Source organism: Pseudocercospora fijiensis (genome assembly GCF_000340215.1).
Source record: "Pseudocercospora fijiensis CIRAD86 unplaced genomic scaffold MYCFIscaffold_10, whole genome shotgun sequence".
Lineage (NCBI taxonomy): Eukaryota > Fungi > Ascomycota > Dothideomycetes > Mycosphaerellales > Mycosphaerellaceae > Pseudocercospora > Pseudocercospora fijiensis.
In genome coordinates this window covers 1,027,527-1,048,323 of record NW_006921541.1, presented here as the reverse complement: position 1 = coordinate 1,048,323, position 20,797 = coordinate 1,027,527, and the positions used below count along the sequence as shown (strand labels likewise).

The 20,797-nt window shown below is 37.9% G+C and overlaps 2 protein-coding genes across 2 annotated transcripts; one reads left to right on the top strand and one right to left on the bottom strand.

Moving 5' to 3' along the window:
* Positions 1–8,269: 8,269 nt before the first annotated feature.
* MYCFIDRAFT_45825 (uncharacterized protein) lies at positions 8,270–9,646 on the top strand (the record flags this gene model as incomplete). Its single annotated transcript, XM_007933099.1, has 3 exons — positions 8,270–8,808; positions 8,869–8,959; positions 9,020–9,646. The coding sequence occupies 3 exons, from the start codon at positions 8,270–8,272 to the stop codon at positions 9,644–9,646; spliced, it is 1,257 nt and encodes a 418-aa protein (XP_007931290.1).
* Positions 9,647–9,687: 41 nt separating this feature from the next.
* On the bottom strand, positions 9,688–18,630 carry MYCFIDRAFT_179175 (uncharacterized protein; the record flags this gene model as incomplete). The annotated part of the gene is made up of 5 exons (XM_007933276.1): positions 9,688–9,743; positions 9,803–9,824; positions 9,859–10,041; positions 10,072–10,186; positions 18,626–18,630. The coding sequence occupies 5 exons, from the start codon at positions 18,628–18,630 to the stop codon at positions 9,688–9,690; spliced, it is 381 nt and encodes a 126-aa protein (XP_007931467.1).
* Positions 18,631–20,797: the final 2,167 nt, after the last annotated feature.

Sequence of the window (20,797 nt, the reverse complement as noted above, 5' to 3'; positions counted from 1 at the left end):
ATTATAGTATTCCGATACTATCTCCTCTACTAGAGTCGCTAAGGTAGGATACTAAAGATTATACTAAAGGACTTAATCGAGGAATTAGAAAACCTTAAGATCGAAGAAGCCTAGTAGCGCGAAGAGAATACGAGATTTAATCTAAGCTAAACCCTTATTAGCGATAACGAAGAGAAGGAGGGTAGAGGTAGAAGGCGATACTAGGTCGAAAAGCGGAAGCGTATATAGGCTTAGAGTAGCTTTAAAGAGACGAAGCGTTTACGTAGAAGGTAATATAGCCGGTATATATTACTAATATGTTCGAATTCCTAAAGAGACTAGTTACTATAGTAACGAAGCGCTTCTATAGAAGGTAATATAGCCGGTATATATAGCCGGTATATATCCCTAATATATTTCGAATTCCTAGGACCTAAATAGACTAGTTGCTATAGCAACCTGCCCCGCTTACCTACGGACTATTTCTAATTCTCTATTCGCTCTTCCTCTCTTTCTTCCCTTTCCCTATATTCTTAAAGACAAATATACCTTAAGGATTCGGCTCTTCGGGCCTTCCTAAGCCGGCCGCCTCCCCTTCCTTAAGCTACTATCCTTTATACAAATCTAACGATAACCTACTAAGACGGTTTAATAGAAGACTATTTAATCTAGAAGGTAAGAAGTATAAATGTCTTTTTACGATTATAGGCTTATTAATTTTCTAGGTCCTAGCGATATACCCTCGTCGCCTAAATGCGTATAAGTATACCTTTAGAGCCTAAAAGGCAAGGGTAAAGCAAGCTAAGTATAGGAAGACCGTAGCGAGAACGAGATATCGGAAGAGTAAGACTATCTATAATATATATAAAGGAAGGGGATTCCTCGGAAAATAGTACCGAAAAACAAGAAGGCTTTAGATAGATAGGAGAAGGCTAAAAAGAGTAGGCGGACGAAGACTATCGCGAAGAAAAGTTATTCTTCTATTAAAAAAAAGAGTAAAAGGTAGGACTCGACGATAAAGAAGCGGCGCTTTAGACTAGGTACTATTACCCTTCGCTAGATCCGGCTATTCTAAGATAAAAGAGGGACCGAGCCTTTAATCCCTAAGACTACCTTCTAGCGACTCGTCCGAGAAATTATATTAGATTTTTAGTCTAGTATACGATTTACGGCTAAGGCGATTAGTACTCTTTAGGAAGATATAGAGGCATTTCTCGTAACCGAGTTTAAGCTCTTAAACCTCCTTGCTATCTATACGAAGCGGGTTACTCTTTAATATAAAGATATATAGCTTCTAGCTAAAATTCGGCGTCGGTTTATAGCGGATTAGTTAGATTTGTATTTACCCTAAGGAGCTCTAGTATCCTAACTATAAGGAGATTCTTTAGTATTAGCACTTTACTACGAGGCAGATAGTAAGCCTATAAGAGAGAAACTTTAACGAGAGATTCTCTATAATACGTACCGCTATTATATAGCGATAGATACGTACTAAGTCCGGTAACTCGAAGAAGAATTAAGATAGCGACCGAGGAGGAGATCGATAGTATATTAGTAGAGTCGAGGTCTTATAAGCGAAGCACGAGATGATGTGGGCTCTTAGTCGTTTAGAGTAACGTACTATATAAATAACTAGGCGTACTACTCTTATTTACTTACGACCTATATCCTAGAATGCTCTTCTCGTACTTTTTATACTCTTTTCTAATACCTTACCTATAAGCGCTCCGCGATAACCGAGTAAATATAAGCTATAGGGTTTCCGCTTAGTACCTTAGCCTCTAAGATAGGGCGGAGTTGAATTTAGAGCGATAGCCGGCACTCGTAGCCGGCATACAGAGACGGTAGTAGGCCTTTTCCTACCAAATAACCAGCTTGTTCAGGCTGGCTTGTTTAGTACAGCCTACCGTAGTATTTCTTATCTTTCCTAGTAATAGGCCTAGGTTACTTATAAGATTACTATAGCTAGTAAGGGAATTACTAAAGAATATCTATACTATAGTAGGATACTATTATTACGCCGACTATTTATTAAAAGGAGGCTTTCGCCTACTACTATACCGGCTATAGGTACCGGCTATATTTCAAAGTTTGCCGTACCTGCCTCTTTTAGCCGTGCCTGCCCTTTTTAGCCGTACCTACCTTCTTTCCTTACTCTAACGTTACTATAATATAGGCTTACGCGACGCTTACTCTATTACCTAGCGATACCGCGATACTACCTCTCTCGCTATATTTAACCTTCGTATTAATACCTATACCTCTACGCTCTATATCTACTACCTCTATAATATCCTCGCTCCGCGCGCGCCTTCGTATACCTTCGTAACGCACTTTTTTTATTAATTTAATAACTTTTATAATACCGAGTCTACTTTACTAAGTTACGACGACTCGTAAGAAGGGAGCTACCCCTTCTACGGATTGTAATAGGACCGGAAGTAGCAGAACGAGTACAGTATATTAACGTAAGAAGGCTACTACTACTACCGCTAGCTCTAATGCTAGAAAGAGCGTCGCGGGCAAGGCTCCGCGTAAGACGACGACTAAGGCTCTAGGTAAGACGACGACTAGCGCTTCTACTACTAGTAGTAACAATCGTACGAAGCGTTAATAGCGCTTAGGAAGTAAGTCCTATCTATAGCCGGTAGCGTAGCCGGTAGCGTAGCCGGCATTCTTACTATTTTCTTACTAATCCTTCTTTAGCCGTAGCCCTTCGTTAGATTCGGATATATTAGAAGGATACTAAACTCCTAATCCGTAAAGCTCCTTTCTAACGACTTATTCGCGAAATTGCCTAGTATATTATACGGGACCTTCGCTTATAAGCCTCTGTAATAGACGCCCTTTAAGAGGCTTTAGAAGCCTCTCTAGTTCGTATCTTCGAATATATATTTCACTTCTACCTCTTTTCGAACTATACTAATACTATTTTAGCGGTTAACCTTATAGCTATCTACGCGAAGCCTATTACGATTATAGATAAGGATTTCAAAGCCCTCGATTAGATTCTTAAAGGCTAGAATGTCTATATTCGAGATAGTACTAGGTAGGATAGATATTCTAGTAGGAAGGATATTCTTAGTATTATCTATAAGCGTTTCTATATACGAAATAAGCCGCTATTATACGGCGCTATATACCGCGCTCTAAATACTCTCTAAGTATATATATATATAGTATATTATACTTTATTAGCCGTACGGAATAGAAGTCTTTAAAAATCCCGTTAGTACTAAGGAGTAAAAAGGCCGGCTACGCTACCGGCTACGCTGCCGGCTACGCTACTAGCTACGCTACTAGGTCTTTTAAAGAACTAAAAGAAGATAGATATTCTAGTTGATTTATATTAGTTTAGGGTTTTATAAAAAGAAAATAGGGAAAAAGGAGGAAGGTTAAAGAACATAATACTTATAGTTATAGGCATTATCCCTGTTTTCTAGACTATATTATATACCTGCCTTCGCAACTCTACCTAATACTCCCTCTAAATATCCTTATACTCTACCTACTAGAAATTTAACTAGGTACCTAGACCTATAGCTACCTCCATATCTTTTACTATCCTCTATAGGTTAAAAGACTCCTCTATAGCAGCCTCTACCTCCTTATATAATACGAAGTATAGCGAGTAACTAGTAGAACGTAGTATAGAGCTACTTTATAGCTCTTTTATATACTATACCGATACCGAGGGAGGAGCTATCCTAGTACTTAGTATTAGAGAATAGTTTAGTAGGAAAGTGTTAGAACTTCTTAAGGAGGGCTTCTAGGGAAATTGATAAGTTCTACCTAGATCTAGATAATAATATTCTACCGAGCAGTTAGGGAATTAAATAGCGAGCGAAAGGATAAAATTCATACCTAATAAGTAGAGTTTCTAAACTAAACTATAATAGCTTGTATATATATATGCTTTTAATTAGTTAGTACTCTTAGCTAATTGTCTATAGATTTAGGGTTATATAAGTACCTTCCTATAACTGAAAAATGCCGGCTACGCTACCGGCTATACTCTCGTATCTTATAAAGGGCTTGCTTCGAGTTACGTATATATTCTTATACTTCTTAGAAACCGATAAATTCTATAGTTCGAACTAGCTACTCCTATAGTTGCTCAGTAAACTAACCTAAACCAAACTAGATCTTTAGCTTAGCAAACCAAACTAAACTAACCTGAACTACTACGGGGTCTACGAATACTAGTTGCAAGTACGTCGTTCCTAAGCTCTTACTACTGCTATTATATCCGCTAAATAATCTATAGCTTCTATAGCGGTAGCGGCTATAGAAGTAGACTCCTTAGAAGCAGGCTTATAGCGTACTTAGTGTTTATTCTATAGGTCCTTACTGTTACTAGACTGCTAATAAGCTACTAGTCCTTCTTCTTACTACTAGACTAACGCTTACAAAGCTATACCTTACGGCGAGTTAGATATAATAGTATTATAGTAACGTAGATGCCGCTATTATTAGTTAGACGATAGTATTTGTTAAATAGGTACTAGGAGACGTAAATAGCCTTTATTATAGCCTCTCGCTTAGTACAATGCCTCTTAGTACGCTCGAAATTAGCAAGCAACTACTCTATAGTCTCCTAGAAGCAGTCGAAGGTAACGTTATAGCCCTATAAACGTTAAGTCGCTTCCTTAAATAGTATAAAGAATAGGCGTATCTCTTTAAGAATAAGCTAGTCTACCTCGATAAGCCGGTATCTACTAATCTATAGCATACTAATAAACAAGGCGTTAAAGATAGGCCTTATTTAAAGGGCCTCCTTAATTATTAGTAAGTAGCTATTCTAGTAAGTCTTACCTAGCGACTTCGGATAGGTAGAGGGTAGCTTCGGTTATATCTTAGCTAATTCTCTAAAGGCGTTATAGAAGTTATTCTCTCGCTATAAGACCCTAGCTAGGTAGTAGAGACGCTATAATAGAGATTGCTTAGTAAAGTACTCCGTGCTAGGATCTAACTATCTAGATATAGAGACCTTATCGTTGTCGCACTCGGCTTAGTTATTAAATAGCACTTGCCGTACTTAGAGCGCTCTTTAATCGGCTAACTCTACTACTTCCGTAGACTTAGAAAATACAAAGGCTTATATAGTAGGGTTAATAGTATAGCTAAAGTAGCGTAGACGACGGCTCTGCTTAGTCTAGTATATATCGCCCTTCTTATATATATAGAGCTTAATCTACTCGTAGAGGGTATTATTCTTAGCGGTATTATTAGCAGTTATCTAGCTAAGCTTATAAGCTATAAAGAAGGTCTTAAAGTACGAGATTAATAGCTAAGTAAGAAAGTCGCTAGTATAAGAGCCTCGTTATAGCGGCGGCAGGTTAATAAGGACTTAAGTAAGCGTGCCGTGCTTATTAATATACTAATAGTTAATCGCTTAGAAGTGCTTACAGCCGTATTGCACCTTCTGTATATTAGTGCTAATATAAAGGCAACTAATAGCCTTAAGAAGCGCTATTTTAACCTACTCTCGCTAGTTCTCGAAGTTGCTATACTATACTCGTACTATTATTAAAGTATATAACTTTAAAAGAGCCTTGTCTGTATATAGACTAACTGCTAATACTATCTCTTTAAGGGCCTTAGAAACATAGAAAGAATAAGCAATACTATATACTATAGTATAGCGAGCTATTGCCTACCTAAATTTGTCTATATTAGCTTCTACTATGTTTCTTAGAATAGTAGCTATACGCCTTGCCTCGTTACCCTCGCTTACTACCTATATTTTATTAATATTAATAAAGCCTTATCGCGGATCTTTATCTAGATAGATAACAATACTATATACTACCTTAAGAAGGTAGTCTACTACGTTACTAGATACTAATTTCTATACCTTAGGACTGTCTACTAAATAGTGCTTATAGTAGAAGTATTTATAACCGTATCTATTACGAGTAGGCTCGCTATCCTACGGATCTGAAGTATAAGACTATAATACTAGATCTGTCTTATTCTTTATAAAGTGTAGCTTCTTCTACTAAGCGAGTATTAGTAGTATAGGCCTTATTGCTAGTAGTAGAGTTAGAAGGAAGGCTAAAGAAGAGGATATCAATTGCTAGGTATCTTAAAGCTCGTCTAGAGTCGGATCTAGTACTAGTTCGTCTACGCTATTCGTACGCTTACGTTTCCGTAGTTTCTAGCTTTCCTATTCGAATTTTTAGGTATTTAGGAAACTTTCGAGCGCTCGTTAGGTTAGTATACGATTTTCTCGTATTTTTTCTATAAGGAAGAAGGTAGTTAGGTTGTAATTAGAAGAGATAGATTTAGAAATTTAAGTTTAGAGACTAAGTGCGGCCCGCTTTTAGTTAAGCTATCCGAAAGCTAAGAATATAGGTTAGCGAGTCTAATAAGGCTTAGGGTAACCCCTATAACGCAAACTCGAGGTAGATACGGAAACTAGAATACTAAAGACCTTCGACTAATTATCTACCTAATTAATAATAATAACCTTACTACTGCCGCTAGCGGCCTCGCTATCGATTAATTGGTATAGTACTCTATTAATTCGACGCCTAAAGTATATCTGCCACTACGTATACTACGATTTTAGCCCCTAACTATACTCGAATAAGTAGAAGTATAGTTCCTTACTAAATTCGAAGTAACGACGAGAACCGAGTAGAAGAATAGGCCTTTCTTTACGCTCTATACCTTTATAACCCTTTTAAAGGCTATTAGCGATACGCTCCTAATAGATAGTAGCCCTTTTAACGATCTCCGCCGCGTAGATAAGGCTCTTTATTATCTTCCTCGTAATCCTTCGAATAGGAAACTATAAGCCCTTCCTTTCTACCTCTCTAATATACTACTCGAAGTCCGCCTATTCTACGTACTCGATAAACGAAATATCGTCCGAATTAGCTTAGTAATCGATTACCTAATTAGTATTAATAAGAGGACAGACTAAGCGGATATTCTCTAGCTATTAGTAGAGCCTCTAGTCTTATAGAGCGAGGAAGGCTTATATAACGGATAGAAAGCGGTAGATTTAAGAAGGTAGTAATAATATAATAACCTCGTATTAAGAGGCCGTTAGCAACTCGGCAACCTACTAGAATTAGCGACCTTAGTATACCCTAGTTCTATCTACCTATCTCGAAGCGGTCTATTCTCCGAGCCTATAAAAAGAGCTTATCTTTTAGTAAGAAACAAGCGATAAATAACCTAATTTCGTATAATTAAAGAGATCTACGTACGCCGTAGTATAACCGTTGAATTACTAACTAAATCTACTAAATATTCGAATATTTAGTAACCTCGTATTTAGATATAGATTTAATATTAAATATAAATCTAAATCAAATCCGATTTAATATTTAATAGCTATAACTAACTATACGGGGTAGCCTTAATATATTTAGTTAGAATATTACCTAGCTTAGTATTCTTCTTACTAAACTTAGGCTAGTTAGACTAAGAGAGGAGCTTTCTAGGTAGTATACTATACTAATATCCGGAATATAAGACTAACCGTATCTCGAAGACGCGGTATTAGAGTCCCTATTCCTATCGACTGCCGCTCGTACTCGGTAGACAACCTAAGCTTACTAAAGTTAGCTATCTTACTTATCGGTTAGTTAAGGTACCCCCGCAAGCGGCTAAGGCCTATTAGCATATATCGTCTACCTATGCCTAACTAATTGCACAGTTTCCTACTTATGTTGTGCAGGCATGCAATTTAGGCGAGCAAGGTGCAATAGCAACCGAGAGCTGTACCTGCTACTATAGAGAAGCTGGATCCGATAACTGGCGGTTAAGGGACTGCTAACATGGCTGCTAAACATATACGCTACACTTATACCGCGAACTTGATCGACTTTCCCGGAGACTCACGCATCGATGTTATCTGTGTCGCTTTAATCACTCCAGATCGACCAGTGATGCAGGGGATATATCAAAAGGGTTTGAGTGAACGACTTTAGCATGATCGGCAGTCCTTGCTTTCAGTTGACTCTTCAGCGATGCACCCATCCTCAACTCTCGTACACGAGAACGCAGATCCACGACGAGCGATGAGATTTATGCGATCTTCATCTCCGCTTTATCTTTCTGCTATCCGGCTCTTTTGGCACAGACGCACGGACCTGCATAACTTCCCCTTACGATTTCCAAGCACAACTATCTCTACTTTCTCAGAGTACGAGTCTATCTACTCAGTCGTCCTCAAAACAAGAAGCACTTTGTGCCGACTCTATTTATAGGCAGGGCTGACAATTCAAGCAAAAGCTTCGCTAGCATCAATCCTCTCTCGACTATATATGCCAAGATGTCGAATATTTTCTTTGCATTAGCCTCTTTTGCCTTCATTACCTCATCAAGGACTCAGAACTTACCGCTCGGGGTCTCTCCTCCTGTAGCAAAAGCATGTGGCTCTACCGACAGCATTGTCTGCGTCGACCGTTATACTTCTGTCCTACCTTACTACTTTTTCCGAGCATCAGCCGATGCCAGCGGCGCAGGTCCAGGCTTTGCAGGAACTGCAGTTCCAAATGATACCTCTTTTGGTCTGATCTCGAAGGCCACCTTCGTCGTCTTTGACAAGCAGCGCGGTTTGGAGATTCTTGGCTCGAATCCGACGTACGACTTTTTCTTCGAGATTTCAAAAGCTATATATAAAGCACCAGTCTGGGTTCCGGCATTAAACAAGCTGTTTTTCAGTCAACTTGCTCCTCCACCTGGGTACTTGCCTCAGCTTGTTGTAGATCTAAACCAGGATCCCCCGACTCTGAGCGAGTATCTCAGTGATCCTCCAGTCTATGGGCCGAACGGAGGGACGTTCTACAATGGCTTGATTTACTGGGGCAAGTCTGACTCTCCAGAATGAATGGTCGTTGGCTGATCACTATTGCTAGCTGCATCTGGTAGCAACAACTCGATAGGTGGCACTGAGCAGCGCATTGGACTGCAGACCCTGGATCCGCTCACCAACAAAACAAAAGTGCTGCTAAACAACTATGTGAGTCTTATGGGCTTGTGAGATCTGCCCGACTTCATATCAGCTGCTGACTGCAAGCAGTACGGCTACTACTTCAACTGTGTTGATGACCTGTTTGTCGACCCAGCAGACGGCTCGGTCTGGTTCACAGATCCGGAGTACTCCTGGTTCAACAAGATTGCCGATACGCCACCTCAGCTCAAGCCTTCCTCATATCGGTTCGATCCAGCCACAGGGGAGACGATTGTGGTTGACGACTCTTTAGAGCAGCCCAACGGGATCGCCCTCTCTCCAGATGGCAAGCATATCTACATCAGCGACACAGGTTTTGTCGCCGGTTCCAGAGTGGTCCACAATGGCAGCCCTCTCAACCAGACCGGCACACGAGCCGTGTACAAATACGATCGTACGGATGGAGGCAAGCACATCACGAACAAGCGTCCAATCTTTTATGCTTATGAGGGTGGGCCGGATGGTCTGAAAATTGCACAGAATGGTTATGTTGTGGCCGCCACTGGTCCAGGCATTGGTGTTCTCGATTCTGCGGGCAGTCTCATCTTGAGGATTCAGACGAATTATACGGTACAGAACTTCGCTTGGGTTGGTCCGAATTTGACTGAATTGTGGATGATGGGTCAAGGTGGTGTCTCGAGAGTCCGGTGGAACTTGAAGGGACAGGATCTTGCTAAGATGAAATCTTTATACTGACTGCATACCTAAAATGAACGTTCGGACGATTGCTGATTGTACTACGCCCATCTGACTGGGCCAACTTTTATCGTAGTGTTAGTATTGAGATCAAGAGCTTTCCGTTTCTATAATGTTCCTAGTCGACCTTGATATTATATATTTGCCGAGGAACACTTCTCAGCGCATCGAAGCAGCGCTATAGCAGCGTAATTGGGATACATCTCCGCAACCTCAAGCGCCGTACTTTCTCGGGGGTCGCGGATGGAGACATCAGCACCCCTTCGAATCAGCATTTGAATAACGCTCGGTCGTCCAGTGCTTGCTGCCTCGTGAAGGGCGGTCCCTAGACTAACGACTTTCCGTACTTTATACGAGAAAAGATCGTCTTCGTACAGCACTTTGTTGATATCAGGCTAACAGCGTGCAAGCACAAGCCGCAAAACATCTTCAGCATCGTCAAAAGTCCGCCGTACCGCACAGTGGAGCAGCTGTCCTCGAAAATATATGCTTGCAGGCGGCTGCCCGTGTCTACAATGTGCGAGCGAAGCTTCCGCCCTACTTGTGCGTCCTCTTGCTTGCCGCTTCCCTATAGTACAAGCTCGTACTCTTTGTTATAAATTGAATCGTTGTTGTCTTCGTATTGTCGTCGTGTTGTCGTCGTGTCGTTATTGTATCGTCTCCGTATCGTCTCTGTATCGTCTCCGTATCGTCGTTATATTGTCTTCGGGTTGTCTTCTAGTCGTAGCCGCAATCTTTTTATCTTCGCTAGTTAGGTTATCTCTACATCTAGAGGTCTTAGCCCTAGCTAAGCAGAGCGCGTATGCGGTTCTCTTATAGGATTTGGCTAGCAAGAACCTTAACTTTTAGAATCCGGGGAACTACCTAGATAGCTAAATAGCACTTCGAGCTACTAATATCCGAGACTACTATAGCAGTGCGAGCTCCGTTCGTAATAAAATGCTCGAGGCGTAGTATATAGAGAGTTATTTAGTAATTAGTAGTAGTATACGTTCTATAGTAGTAATATCTAGCTTGTACCTTGCGTTCGGATTAGCGCTATTTCTATTAATCTCTAAGACTTTCGCTCGACTATATTTTATATCCTCTAATAGAGGTTATACGTCTTAGGTAACTCCTAATAACTTAGATATTAAAGATAATAGATATATCTAAATATATTTCTATTTAGAGCTATCTTTACCTTTAATTATCTTAATAATAAATAACTCTATTAACATATTCGAAAAAGACGAACGATATACCGTAGATAACGACTACTCCTATAGAGCGATACGAACCGATTTAATCGATATACGAACCGATTTAGTCGATATACGAACCGATTTAATCGATATACGAACCGATTCGAATACTATTAAACGATAAACGACCGACCTAGTCGATTTAGGAACCGATTTGAACTGTTCTAACCGATATATCGACTCTAGATTTACAAAGAGGCCTATAGAGCTTATAGTCCCTACTATACTACCCTTCGAAAAAGAGACTTATAGTCTGTTATAGTAGTAGGAACCCCTACTTAAAGACCTCTAAGAAAGGCTAGCGGTATAGTATCGCCTAACGATAAGAACTAGGAAACGTGAAAGTATCTAGGGTAACGTATCTATCCTCCTTATAGGATACTGTAAAAGTGGAGTCTAAAAGTCTCATTGTATGTGCGACCCTATATATATTAGAGAGTATCTATTGTAGGTACGATTGTCTAGAGAAATATCTCTGTATAGATAAAATTATCAGCTTTTTCTATAAGTATAGGAACTAGATAATACTACCTATAGATAATGTCTTTATAGGCAACTTTATATTATCTAAGGGAATATCTATAGATTCGAGAAATTTCTGCTATCTATAGAATATCCAAGACAAAGTCAGTATAGATAGCCTATCTATATTAATATATCTCTAGTTTAATACATATTATCTAAGATAACAGTTATTCTATTAAAGGAGTAAGAGGATCTTTGAACTATCTATTCATTTGTGTAGAATAAGAAATTAAGTATTATTCTTTTAATACTCTAGAATAGTACTATTCGTTTTCACTTTTATAATATCTGGGTATATTAGCAGTAACTATACCTAGAGACTTATTCTAAGAGACATATACAAGATAAATGTCTATTAATACATAATAGATATTATACTAGTAGACTATCTATGCAATTTAGGAACAGACTAGCTTACCGTAGATTATCTAATAGACTAGATATCTTTATAGAAATTCTATAGTGGACGATATATCCAAATATCTATACGTCTATAGATCTTAAGAGCTTTATTAAAGTAGCGGATCGCCTACTAAACATAACTATTAAAGATACTATCTATACCTATTGAGACTTTTATATACTTTCGAAAACTATTGAACTATATATCCTAATATTGCTATCTTACTAAATATAGATCCTGTACCTCCTTCTACTACTACTAGTTATAAAAGGGCCCTTCCTAATAATCCGGATACGTTCTTAGTAAACAACTATTAAATATAAACCAACACGTAATATAAAACCGCTAGCGCGACTAATAGAAGCGAAGAAGGTAGGGATAATAAAGAGCCGGAAAGAGAGTACCTAAATCTAGTATTTCGAGGTCTAGTAACCGCTACGGAATATACGCTAGTATTAATACCGCCTACTACTTTATACGCGAGCTATAGAGAAGCGTAAGACGTAGCAATATAGTTTGGCAAAAGCGAGGGCTTCGTATATATAGGTTAAGGCTAGCGGTATAAAGATAATCGATAGTACCGACTAGAAGATACTATTAAAGCATAATACAGAATTGAGATATATCCGCGCCTAGTATTTAAGATCCCTAGTCCTAATATTTACAAAAACTCTTTAAATCTATTTATCTTGAAAGAGATCGACTCTATAAGAGTTATCTTACGAAATACGAATTTTTGTACGATTTCTAGGCCTTTGTTTCTATTTAAATTATAAAATTATTATTACTTCTCTATCGGCTATTTCACTATTAATTAAGAGATTCTAGAAAGTTCTAGTAGATTAGGATATCTCCAGTCGTTTTTTTAAGATCCGAGAAGCTATTAGGACTCTATCGATAATCCGTTTATTAGAATACTAAAGTCGATAGCTACTACTAGTACTATACCTAGCTAGGAAAAAGGATATAGTTAGATTTGCCTAACTTAGAGTATTTTCCGAATCCCTAAATTAATATTTAATAAAAATTAGTTATTACTAACTAACTATAGCTAATACTAGCTAATACGCATCTATATACAAATTAGATATACTAGACTCGCGTTAGATTTATAGTAGGTTTTCGATTAGGAAGACTATGTACCTAAATTTTTAATCTATACTAGGATTTAGGCGTTTCGGCTCTATTCGTCTTAGTATCAATATAAATTAATATACTCTGTGACTCTTATATAAATATACATTTTATTATACCCTTTGTAGGGCATTTTCTCTAGTTCTTGTTTTCCTACTAGTATTCCTAGACGATCTAATATATTATCTATACTATTATTATTAGTAGTATCTATATACCTTCTTATCTATCTATTTGTTTTTTTTATCGGTATCTCTTACGGAAATCGTGTCTCTAATAACGACAGAGATCTTTCTAAAGATCTTTCTATTACTATAGTCTTTTACTTAATGGATCCCTAGACTTTACTCGTATCTCTATATTAAGAAGAGCGATTAAGTTTTTTATTAAGACTATAGTAAGTACTATAGTGTTTATTTTCTTAAGATAGTATCGCTTTTAGTTACTTTAGAACCGTTCTTATTACAGTCTATAGAGTCGTCTCTTTATAGATATTTTATAGATACTACTATAGATAGTTATAGTATTCTATAGTAATTAAAACATATTAACTAAGAATAAACTTAGTAATAGCCCTTCTTAAGTTCTCTTATAGATACTACTATAGATAGTTATAGTATTCTATAGTAATTAAAACATATTAACTAAGAATAAACTTAGTAATAGCCCTTCTTAAGTTCTCTATTAAGACCTAACTACCTTCCTAGAGACAGAAGAAACCTTTTAAGAATTTAAACTTCTAAAGGTAGTCCTAAGTAAATATTTCTAATAGGACTTCGGTTTCTTATTAATTCTCTATTATTAGGAGCTATTCTTTGGTTTCAATTTTAGATCTTGTTTTTTTTCTAAGAGATAGACGATACCCTTATAGAATCTAAAGTTATTAAAGTAGTCCTTAGCAAATATCCCTAAGGAGCTAGGACTTTAGACTACTAGGACTAATACTCGGGAAGTAATTATTATCTATCTTATCTATACGTATTTATAGATTGGCTATTGTTAATTTTTATCGATACTACAAGTCCTAATAGTAAGAAATACTAAAAGAGGACGAATAGAGCTAGAGAACCTAGGTCTTAGCGTTATTAACTAATTAGGCCTAGCGAGCGCCTAACTAATCGCGAATCTACCGCGAATCTAACGTATCCGGAATCGAGTACGATAGATGTTATCCGGTACTAGCTTAGCTTAGTTAGCAATAGCTAAGCACTACTAAATCTTAACCAAGGTATTTAGAAGATACTCTAAGCGGAGCGAGCTAGTATATGCATTATCTCCTAGTTAGATATAGTGCCGGTAGTAGCCGTCAACCCTGGCACCCTTATAGAGGGGGCCCCCCGTAGAGTTCTGCTAACCTCTAGAAACTTCTAGAATTTATTAGTTAATTCTTAAGTTACCGATTAAGAAGCCCTAAGTAATTTCTAAGTAGAAGGGCCTAGAAATTAGTTAGAAATTTGTATCTTAAGAGAGAACTTCTATAGGTTCGATCGCCTTTAGAATAAGTAGTTCTAGAGATCTAATTACGAGATAAGAACTAGGGGTACCTAGTAGTACGCCTAAGCTATTACGTACCTCTAGAATATTCTAGGACTTTAGTAGCTAATATAATAAGGCGACGAATGTCTCTGCTTAGCTAGATAGGCAATTTAACTTTTGTCTACTCGATTACTACTACTAGGACTTCCGACACTCCCTACGACTTCCGCTCGAATATATATTATACCCTCGAATAGATATAAATACCTATTCAGAGGTCGGATCGCTAACTTCTAAGTCCTATACTATCTCTTCTCTAAACGTTGCTAAGAAACTTAGTCGCTAAGCGGTTAGTATATTCGCTAACTATTCCCTAGTCGCTATATATCTAAGATCTATATATTTCTTCCGAACTTTCTCTATTATATAGTATCCTAAGATAACTATATACTTAGTCTAAGAATAGAAGTTAGTATTGTTCGCTAGTACTATAGCTAATTTGCTACTAATATATACTAGACAGTTACCTATTTTAATACCGAATTCTTTATATATAGCTTTTAGAAAGATATATTCTTTAAAACATTTTTTAGAGTAATATATTTAGCCTCGCAACTAGACTAAAGATATACATTTTTCTAACGTAATCTGCTAGCTAATGAGCGCCTTATATTCTAAGAAAAAAATATATCCTAAAGAGAATACTAAGTTATATAGTTACCCCCCTTATCGGTATCGTTATTAAGGGCTCTAATTGTAGTTCTTATACTTACGCGGCATTAAACATCTTCGGCTTCCCTAGGTATTTCTAAATCCTATCTAAAGTCTAGAAATACGTCTTAATAGAATTGAAGAAAAACCTAGATACTGTATCTATAGTATAGCTTGTATCTAGTCTTGTCTTAGTTAGTAGGCACATTAAAGAATCCAATTCGGCTTGAAGCTGCTTTAGAGACTTTTAAGAAGCTAATTTCCTAGATTTTTCTAGATACTACCTAATATCGTTTAGTATAGAAATGGGATTTAAGGCCTTTTTATTAGATCTAGGTATTAGTCTCTCTAAATAGCCTGTAAACTTAGAGTAGTAGATATATCTGTTTAGTTTTAGTAACCCCGCTACTAAGATACTATTTTATACGACCTAGATCGCTTAGTTTTAGATCGCGTAGTTCTAGATCTCTAGATAAAGCGTTTTTAAGTTCTTTTACTTAGACCCTATTCGGGCTAAAAATAAGTATCTTCTCTACGTAATGTGCTATTATAAGACCTATTTTATTTTTTATAAACACTACGTTATCCTTCTTAAGGAATCTAAAGCCTAGTTTAGCGAGTAGGAATTTTACATATAGAGACTCCTCCTATATAGAGCCTTAATCTTAGCTATATAAGGAAGTAATTAAACGATAAACTTTAGTCTCGTCTTTCTCGAAACCTGTAGCCTGTGCTATATAGCCCCCCTTGCCTATAGACCTGTTAGGAGACGCTAGTTTAACGTCGTATTACCCTATTTACTAGTAGCAATAGGCGGCCCTAGCGGAAAACGATCGCTAGGTTTTAGGACGATAGGTATTGCTTAAGGTCTATTCTTAATTATTGCGGAAGCTTACTCTTACTACTAATAACAAAGGCCCTACTATCTTTAGCTAGCAATAGTCGAAGGTTAAGGCCAAACTAGCTTAGAAAACGTTAGATCCGGACTATATAATATCTACTAGCCTATATATCGTCCGCAAGACTATAGGTCCGTAGTATAGTTACGAGATATTACTATATATTTATAGCCGCTTACTAGCGCCTATACCGCTTCTAGACCCATTTAACGCCTTCTGCTATATTCTAGGTAGCTAGTCGGCTAAGCGAGTTGCTAACCGTATTATTACTCTATAGGTAAGGCGCTATAAAAGACAACTTCGCGCTTAGCAATTATATACCGCTAATACTAGCAAATACGGCACTTAGCGAGATCCCTCGAGATACGAGTATATACATACCCTAACTACGTACTTACTGCTACCTAACTAGTACGCCGCAACGGCGAGCCTATCCGTCTTATCTAGCTAAATGCGCCTTCTTAAGCGACTTAGAAGAAGCTAAAGGGCTATAGTTACTAGCCGTTAAAGAATAGGCAATATAGTAGTACTAGTTATAGTTATAAGAAAGGCAACTTAGGCTTAAATAGATACTATACCTTCTATTACTATAGAGACACTATCTATAATAATATAGATATAGCGATAGTAAGGCTAATATAATAACTAGCCGCTACTATAGAAGAAGATAAGATTAATAGGTTAACTAAGCTCGTTAAATAATAGTAATAATAGCTATAAGGCCTTCTATAAGGCAAAACGTAGTAATAAGCGGAAACTAATACTAGTACTACTACTAGCTATAATAGTATAGGCCTCTATAGGCAGTATAACCTATCGTAGTATAGATAGCTATACTTAGCAATTAGAAAGGGTAGACTTATAGTCTAGGCTATAGTAATTAGAGCCCTATAGTAGAGGCACTATTAGAGTGTAATAGAAATAGTATATTATACGAGGTTAATAATTCTATATCTCTACTAAAGGGTGCCTCTTTTGTAGGCTTACGACTAGCTACCTTACTAGGGTATATAGGCCGGTTACTAGCTAATAGTAGCAAGGCCTCGTTACGAACTAAATTCTTTACTAATAGCCCTAGTAGCTATACTAGGCGATGTTATAGTAGCTGCCTAGAATATATCGACAAGTTAGCCGCTATACTATAAGGTAATATCGGATTTAAGTTGCCCTAGTAGTAGGGGCCCCTAGCGAAGTAGGTCGCCTAGTTAGCCGCCTATTTAGCCGTATAACGTAATAACTTATAGACTCCCGTAGAGGCCGTATATAGTATATTAACACGTTATGTCTACGACGCGCGTACGAACGATAGTAAGTAAGATATATAGGAGAGCTATAGGATAGATCCGAGTAGTAGGAAGGAGCTAGAGGATATAGAAGAGCTAGAAGAAATATCTTTACGCAAGAGTAGCTAAACGAAATAGGAGCGTTCGCGCTCGTACGCCGAACGCGATAGTAGAGAAATAGGATTACTATAAAGTAACGGTCCTAACGGATAGACGGGATAGACGCGCTCGCGTTTACGCGCTAAGCGTAATAGTAGGAAAGGACCTAAAGATAGTAGTTTACTAAGAAGTAAGTAAATAAGATATATATACCTACGCTTACGTATCGGATATACTAGACTCATATAAAGCGGGATACTTAAGAAAGAGCTCTCTCTTTAAAGTCCTCTTCTTTCCTTTCTTTATAGTTCGTCTTATATAGATAGTAGCTATATTAACGTTACGGAAATTCTTTTCCCGATCGCGATAATCCTATCGATAGGATTGCCTAGGATCGCTTAGGATCCTTAGGATCCTTAGGATTGTATATTAAAGATCCTATCTAATAGAATCGCTTAGATTTGCGGAGTCGCAATCCTCGAGATAGGCTATCCCGAAATTCGAGGAAGTATAAATATAAGAATCTCGGTAGTAGACTAATAGAGTCGGCCTACTATAATAGGGATTACGACGAGCTAAGCTTTTACCGACCGACTAGGGTCCGACGGCGGACTACTAGCGGGCTACGTCGCCTATACCTATAAGGGCTACGGCGTATATGTCTAAAAAGACTACGTCGTTTACGGTTTACCCCTATCTATAGGAATAAAATAGTACCTACGCTCTCCCTTTCCTAAGATTCCTTAAGATTATTCTAGTATACGAATAGAGGCTATTTTACTATTATATAACCTAATAATCGTCTTATATACCCTTAATTCTAACAATATCCTAATATAATAATCTTTAAACCTTTCTACTAAGGGTAGCGGTTCGATATACCTCTAAAGAGATTAACTAGCCGTATAAGTACCTAATAGCTAAGCGATAGTAGTATACTATCTACGGGCTCCGATATCGTTTTAGGTAAATCGACTCTACTCTCGGAAGTACTAAGTAATAGAGAAAAAAAAGCCTATAGGCTAACTTCGTAATAGGGGACCGTAAGATATTACTATAAGTAGAGCTCGTTCTAAAAAGATATTTAGAACTAAAGAAGTCGAAGAAGACGACTTCGTTAGAAACGCTCGTATATTAATAGATAAAGAAGAGAGCGACGATAACGACGACGGATAGCTAGCTACTAAGCCTATAGAAGCAAAGACAACATAGCGCGTACTCCTAAAGTAAAAGCTTACTCGCTTCGAGAGAGATAACGATAAGCTTACTAAGGAAATAGGCCGCTAGGGCAACTCCTCTAGGTCTATAACCTAGGGATCTAAAGCTATCCCGCCTTTGTTACGCCCCTAGCTACTATAAAATACCGCTAGCAGACGCTATATAGATAGCCGTAAGCGAATAGCCTCCTTAACCGATTATAGAATGTCTCCTAAGAGAACTACTAGGGATCCTCCGATATATAAGGATAAGAGCCTAAAGAAGCATCGCGAGTAGTATATAGCGTACGAGATCGCTTTTCTCTAGGCGCTATATACCTACGATTCCGATTAGTCTAAGATTACCTATACTATATAGTTCCTTAAAGGAACTTTAAAGGAGTTATAGTAGAAGTAGTAGCTCTGTAACGAAAAGCTACTAGAGCTCCTATAGGAGTACCGTACGTAGTAATAGTTTATTAACTAGTTACTAGACGAGCTAGATAGCCTAACTGCCTATATAGTCGACGTATATAAGAAGTATAGTAAGACTAAGTAGCGAGAGGGCTAGAATTATAGGATCTTGCTCTTCTCTATAGAGATCCTAGAGGAACAGATCGAACCCTAATACCTATACTCCTAACTAACTCCTTTTCTATTACTTTTCCTACCTATAGCCTAAACTGCTATAACGCAATTTTAAAGAACCGTAGGAGCTATATCGACTAGCGACTACGCTTAAGAAGAACCTTACCGCGAAGGGTAGGAACCCCTAGCGTCCTCGCCTAGTATTAGCGCCGGCGAACCCCGATTAGGGAAGGTCTAAGCTAAGAGATAAATCTAGGCTAAGGAGAGAAGATAAAGATAAAGATAAAGATAAAGATAAAGATAAAGATAAAGATAAAGATAAAGATAAAGATAAAGATAAAGATAAAGACAAAAATAAAGATAGGGGTAAGGATCGATTTAGAGATAGAAAGCCTCGCGCCCTAGCGGCTAATAGTAAGAATAAGGAGATCCGATACTACTACTATATTAAGGTAGGATATATCCGACCCGACTATCTTAAGAAAGATAAAGAAAAGAAAGGCAACTATAATAAGTAGCTTCCTAGTCGCTTAGGAAAAGTATAGGCTTTATTATAGCCTCTTCGACGGCGGTAGGGCCTATTCTAGTATAACCGGAGGAAGTAATTAAAATAGTTAGCGAGATTCGTACTCTATAAAGAGACCGCTAATAGATCGATATTACTCTCGGTACTAGCGCCTAGGTAGCTCTCCTATAGTAACGACTAGTAGTTAAGTAGGACTTACCTCGTAATAATATAGACCTTCTATACCTCTAATAGTTAAAGGATTAGCAGATAATCTACTACGGCGCATATAATTTAGAGCTCTAGTATAACGGATAGTAGGGTTAAACGAGAACCTATAAGTTTCTTATATATAGTATTAGCTAGAGTAGGATCGGACTCCTAATCGGAAGGCATATCCTCTAATCTACTAGTATCGATATTTAGAACGGGCCGGGGACTTAGATATAGGGCTCTATAGCGTAACAAATTAAACGTACGTCGCTAAAGCGCCTAAAAAGGGAGGCAAAGAAGGGAGTAGTTATCTACTACGTAGGCTAGCTAGGACTAGGGACCTACCGCGGTACGCCGGCATTCTAAATCCTTAATATCGTAGTAGGTATAGAGCCTCCCTTACCTAGCGTACTTAAATCGTATCGAGATATATTCGATAAAGACTCTACGAGTATCCTTCCCTTATTTAGATAAACTAGTTATACGACTAAGCTAGTCGAAGGGAAAGAACCCCTTTATAGACTATTATATATCCTCTCCTCTCGAAAATTAGAAGTTCTTAAAGAGCATCTAGCTAAAGAGCTCGAGACCGGCTATATCGTATATAGTACAAGCCCTACCGGCGCTCCGCTCCTATTCGTACTAAAGAAAGATAGGAGCCTATACTTTTGTTAGGGCTAAAGAGGCTATACGTAATTGGCATGTAACTAGGCTAAGTAAAGCTAGGGACTCGGTACCTTAGGTAGGGCTTAGCGCTTAGCGTTAGGTTAACTAGCCTACCTTCCTCCTTCTCCTCCTAGATCTCTATCGAATACTACCTATACCTACTACTACCCTATCTACCTACTAATATAACCCTTCTTATATAGTATTCG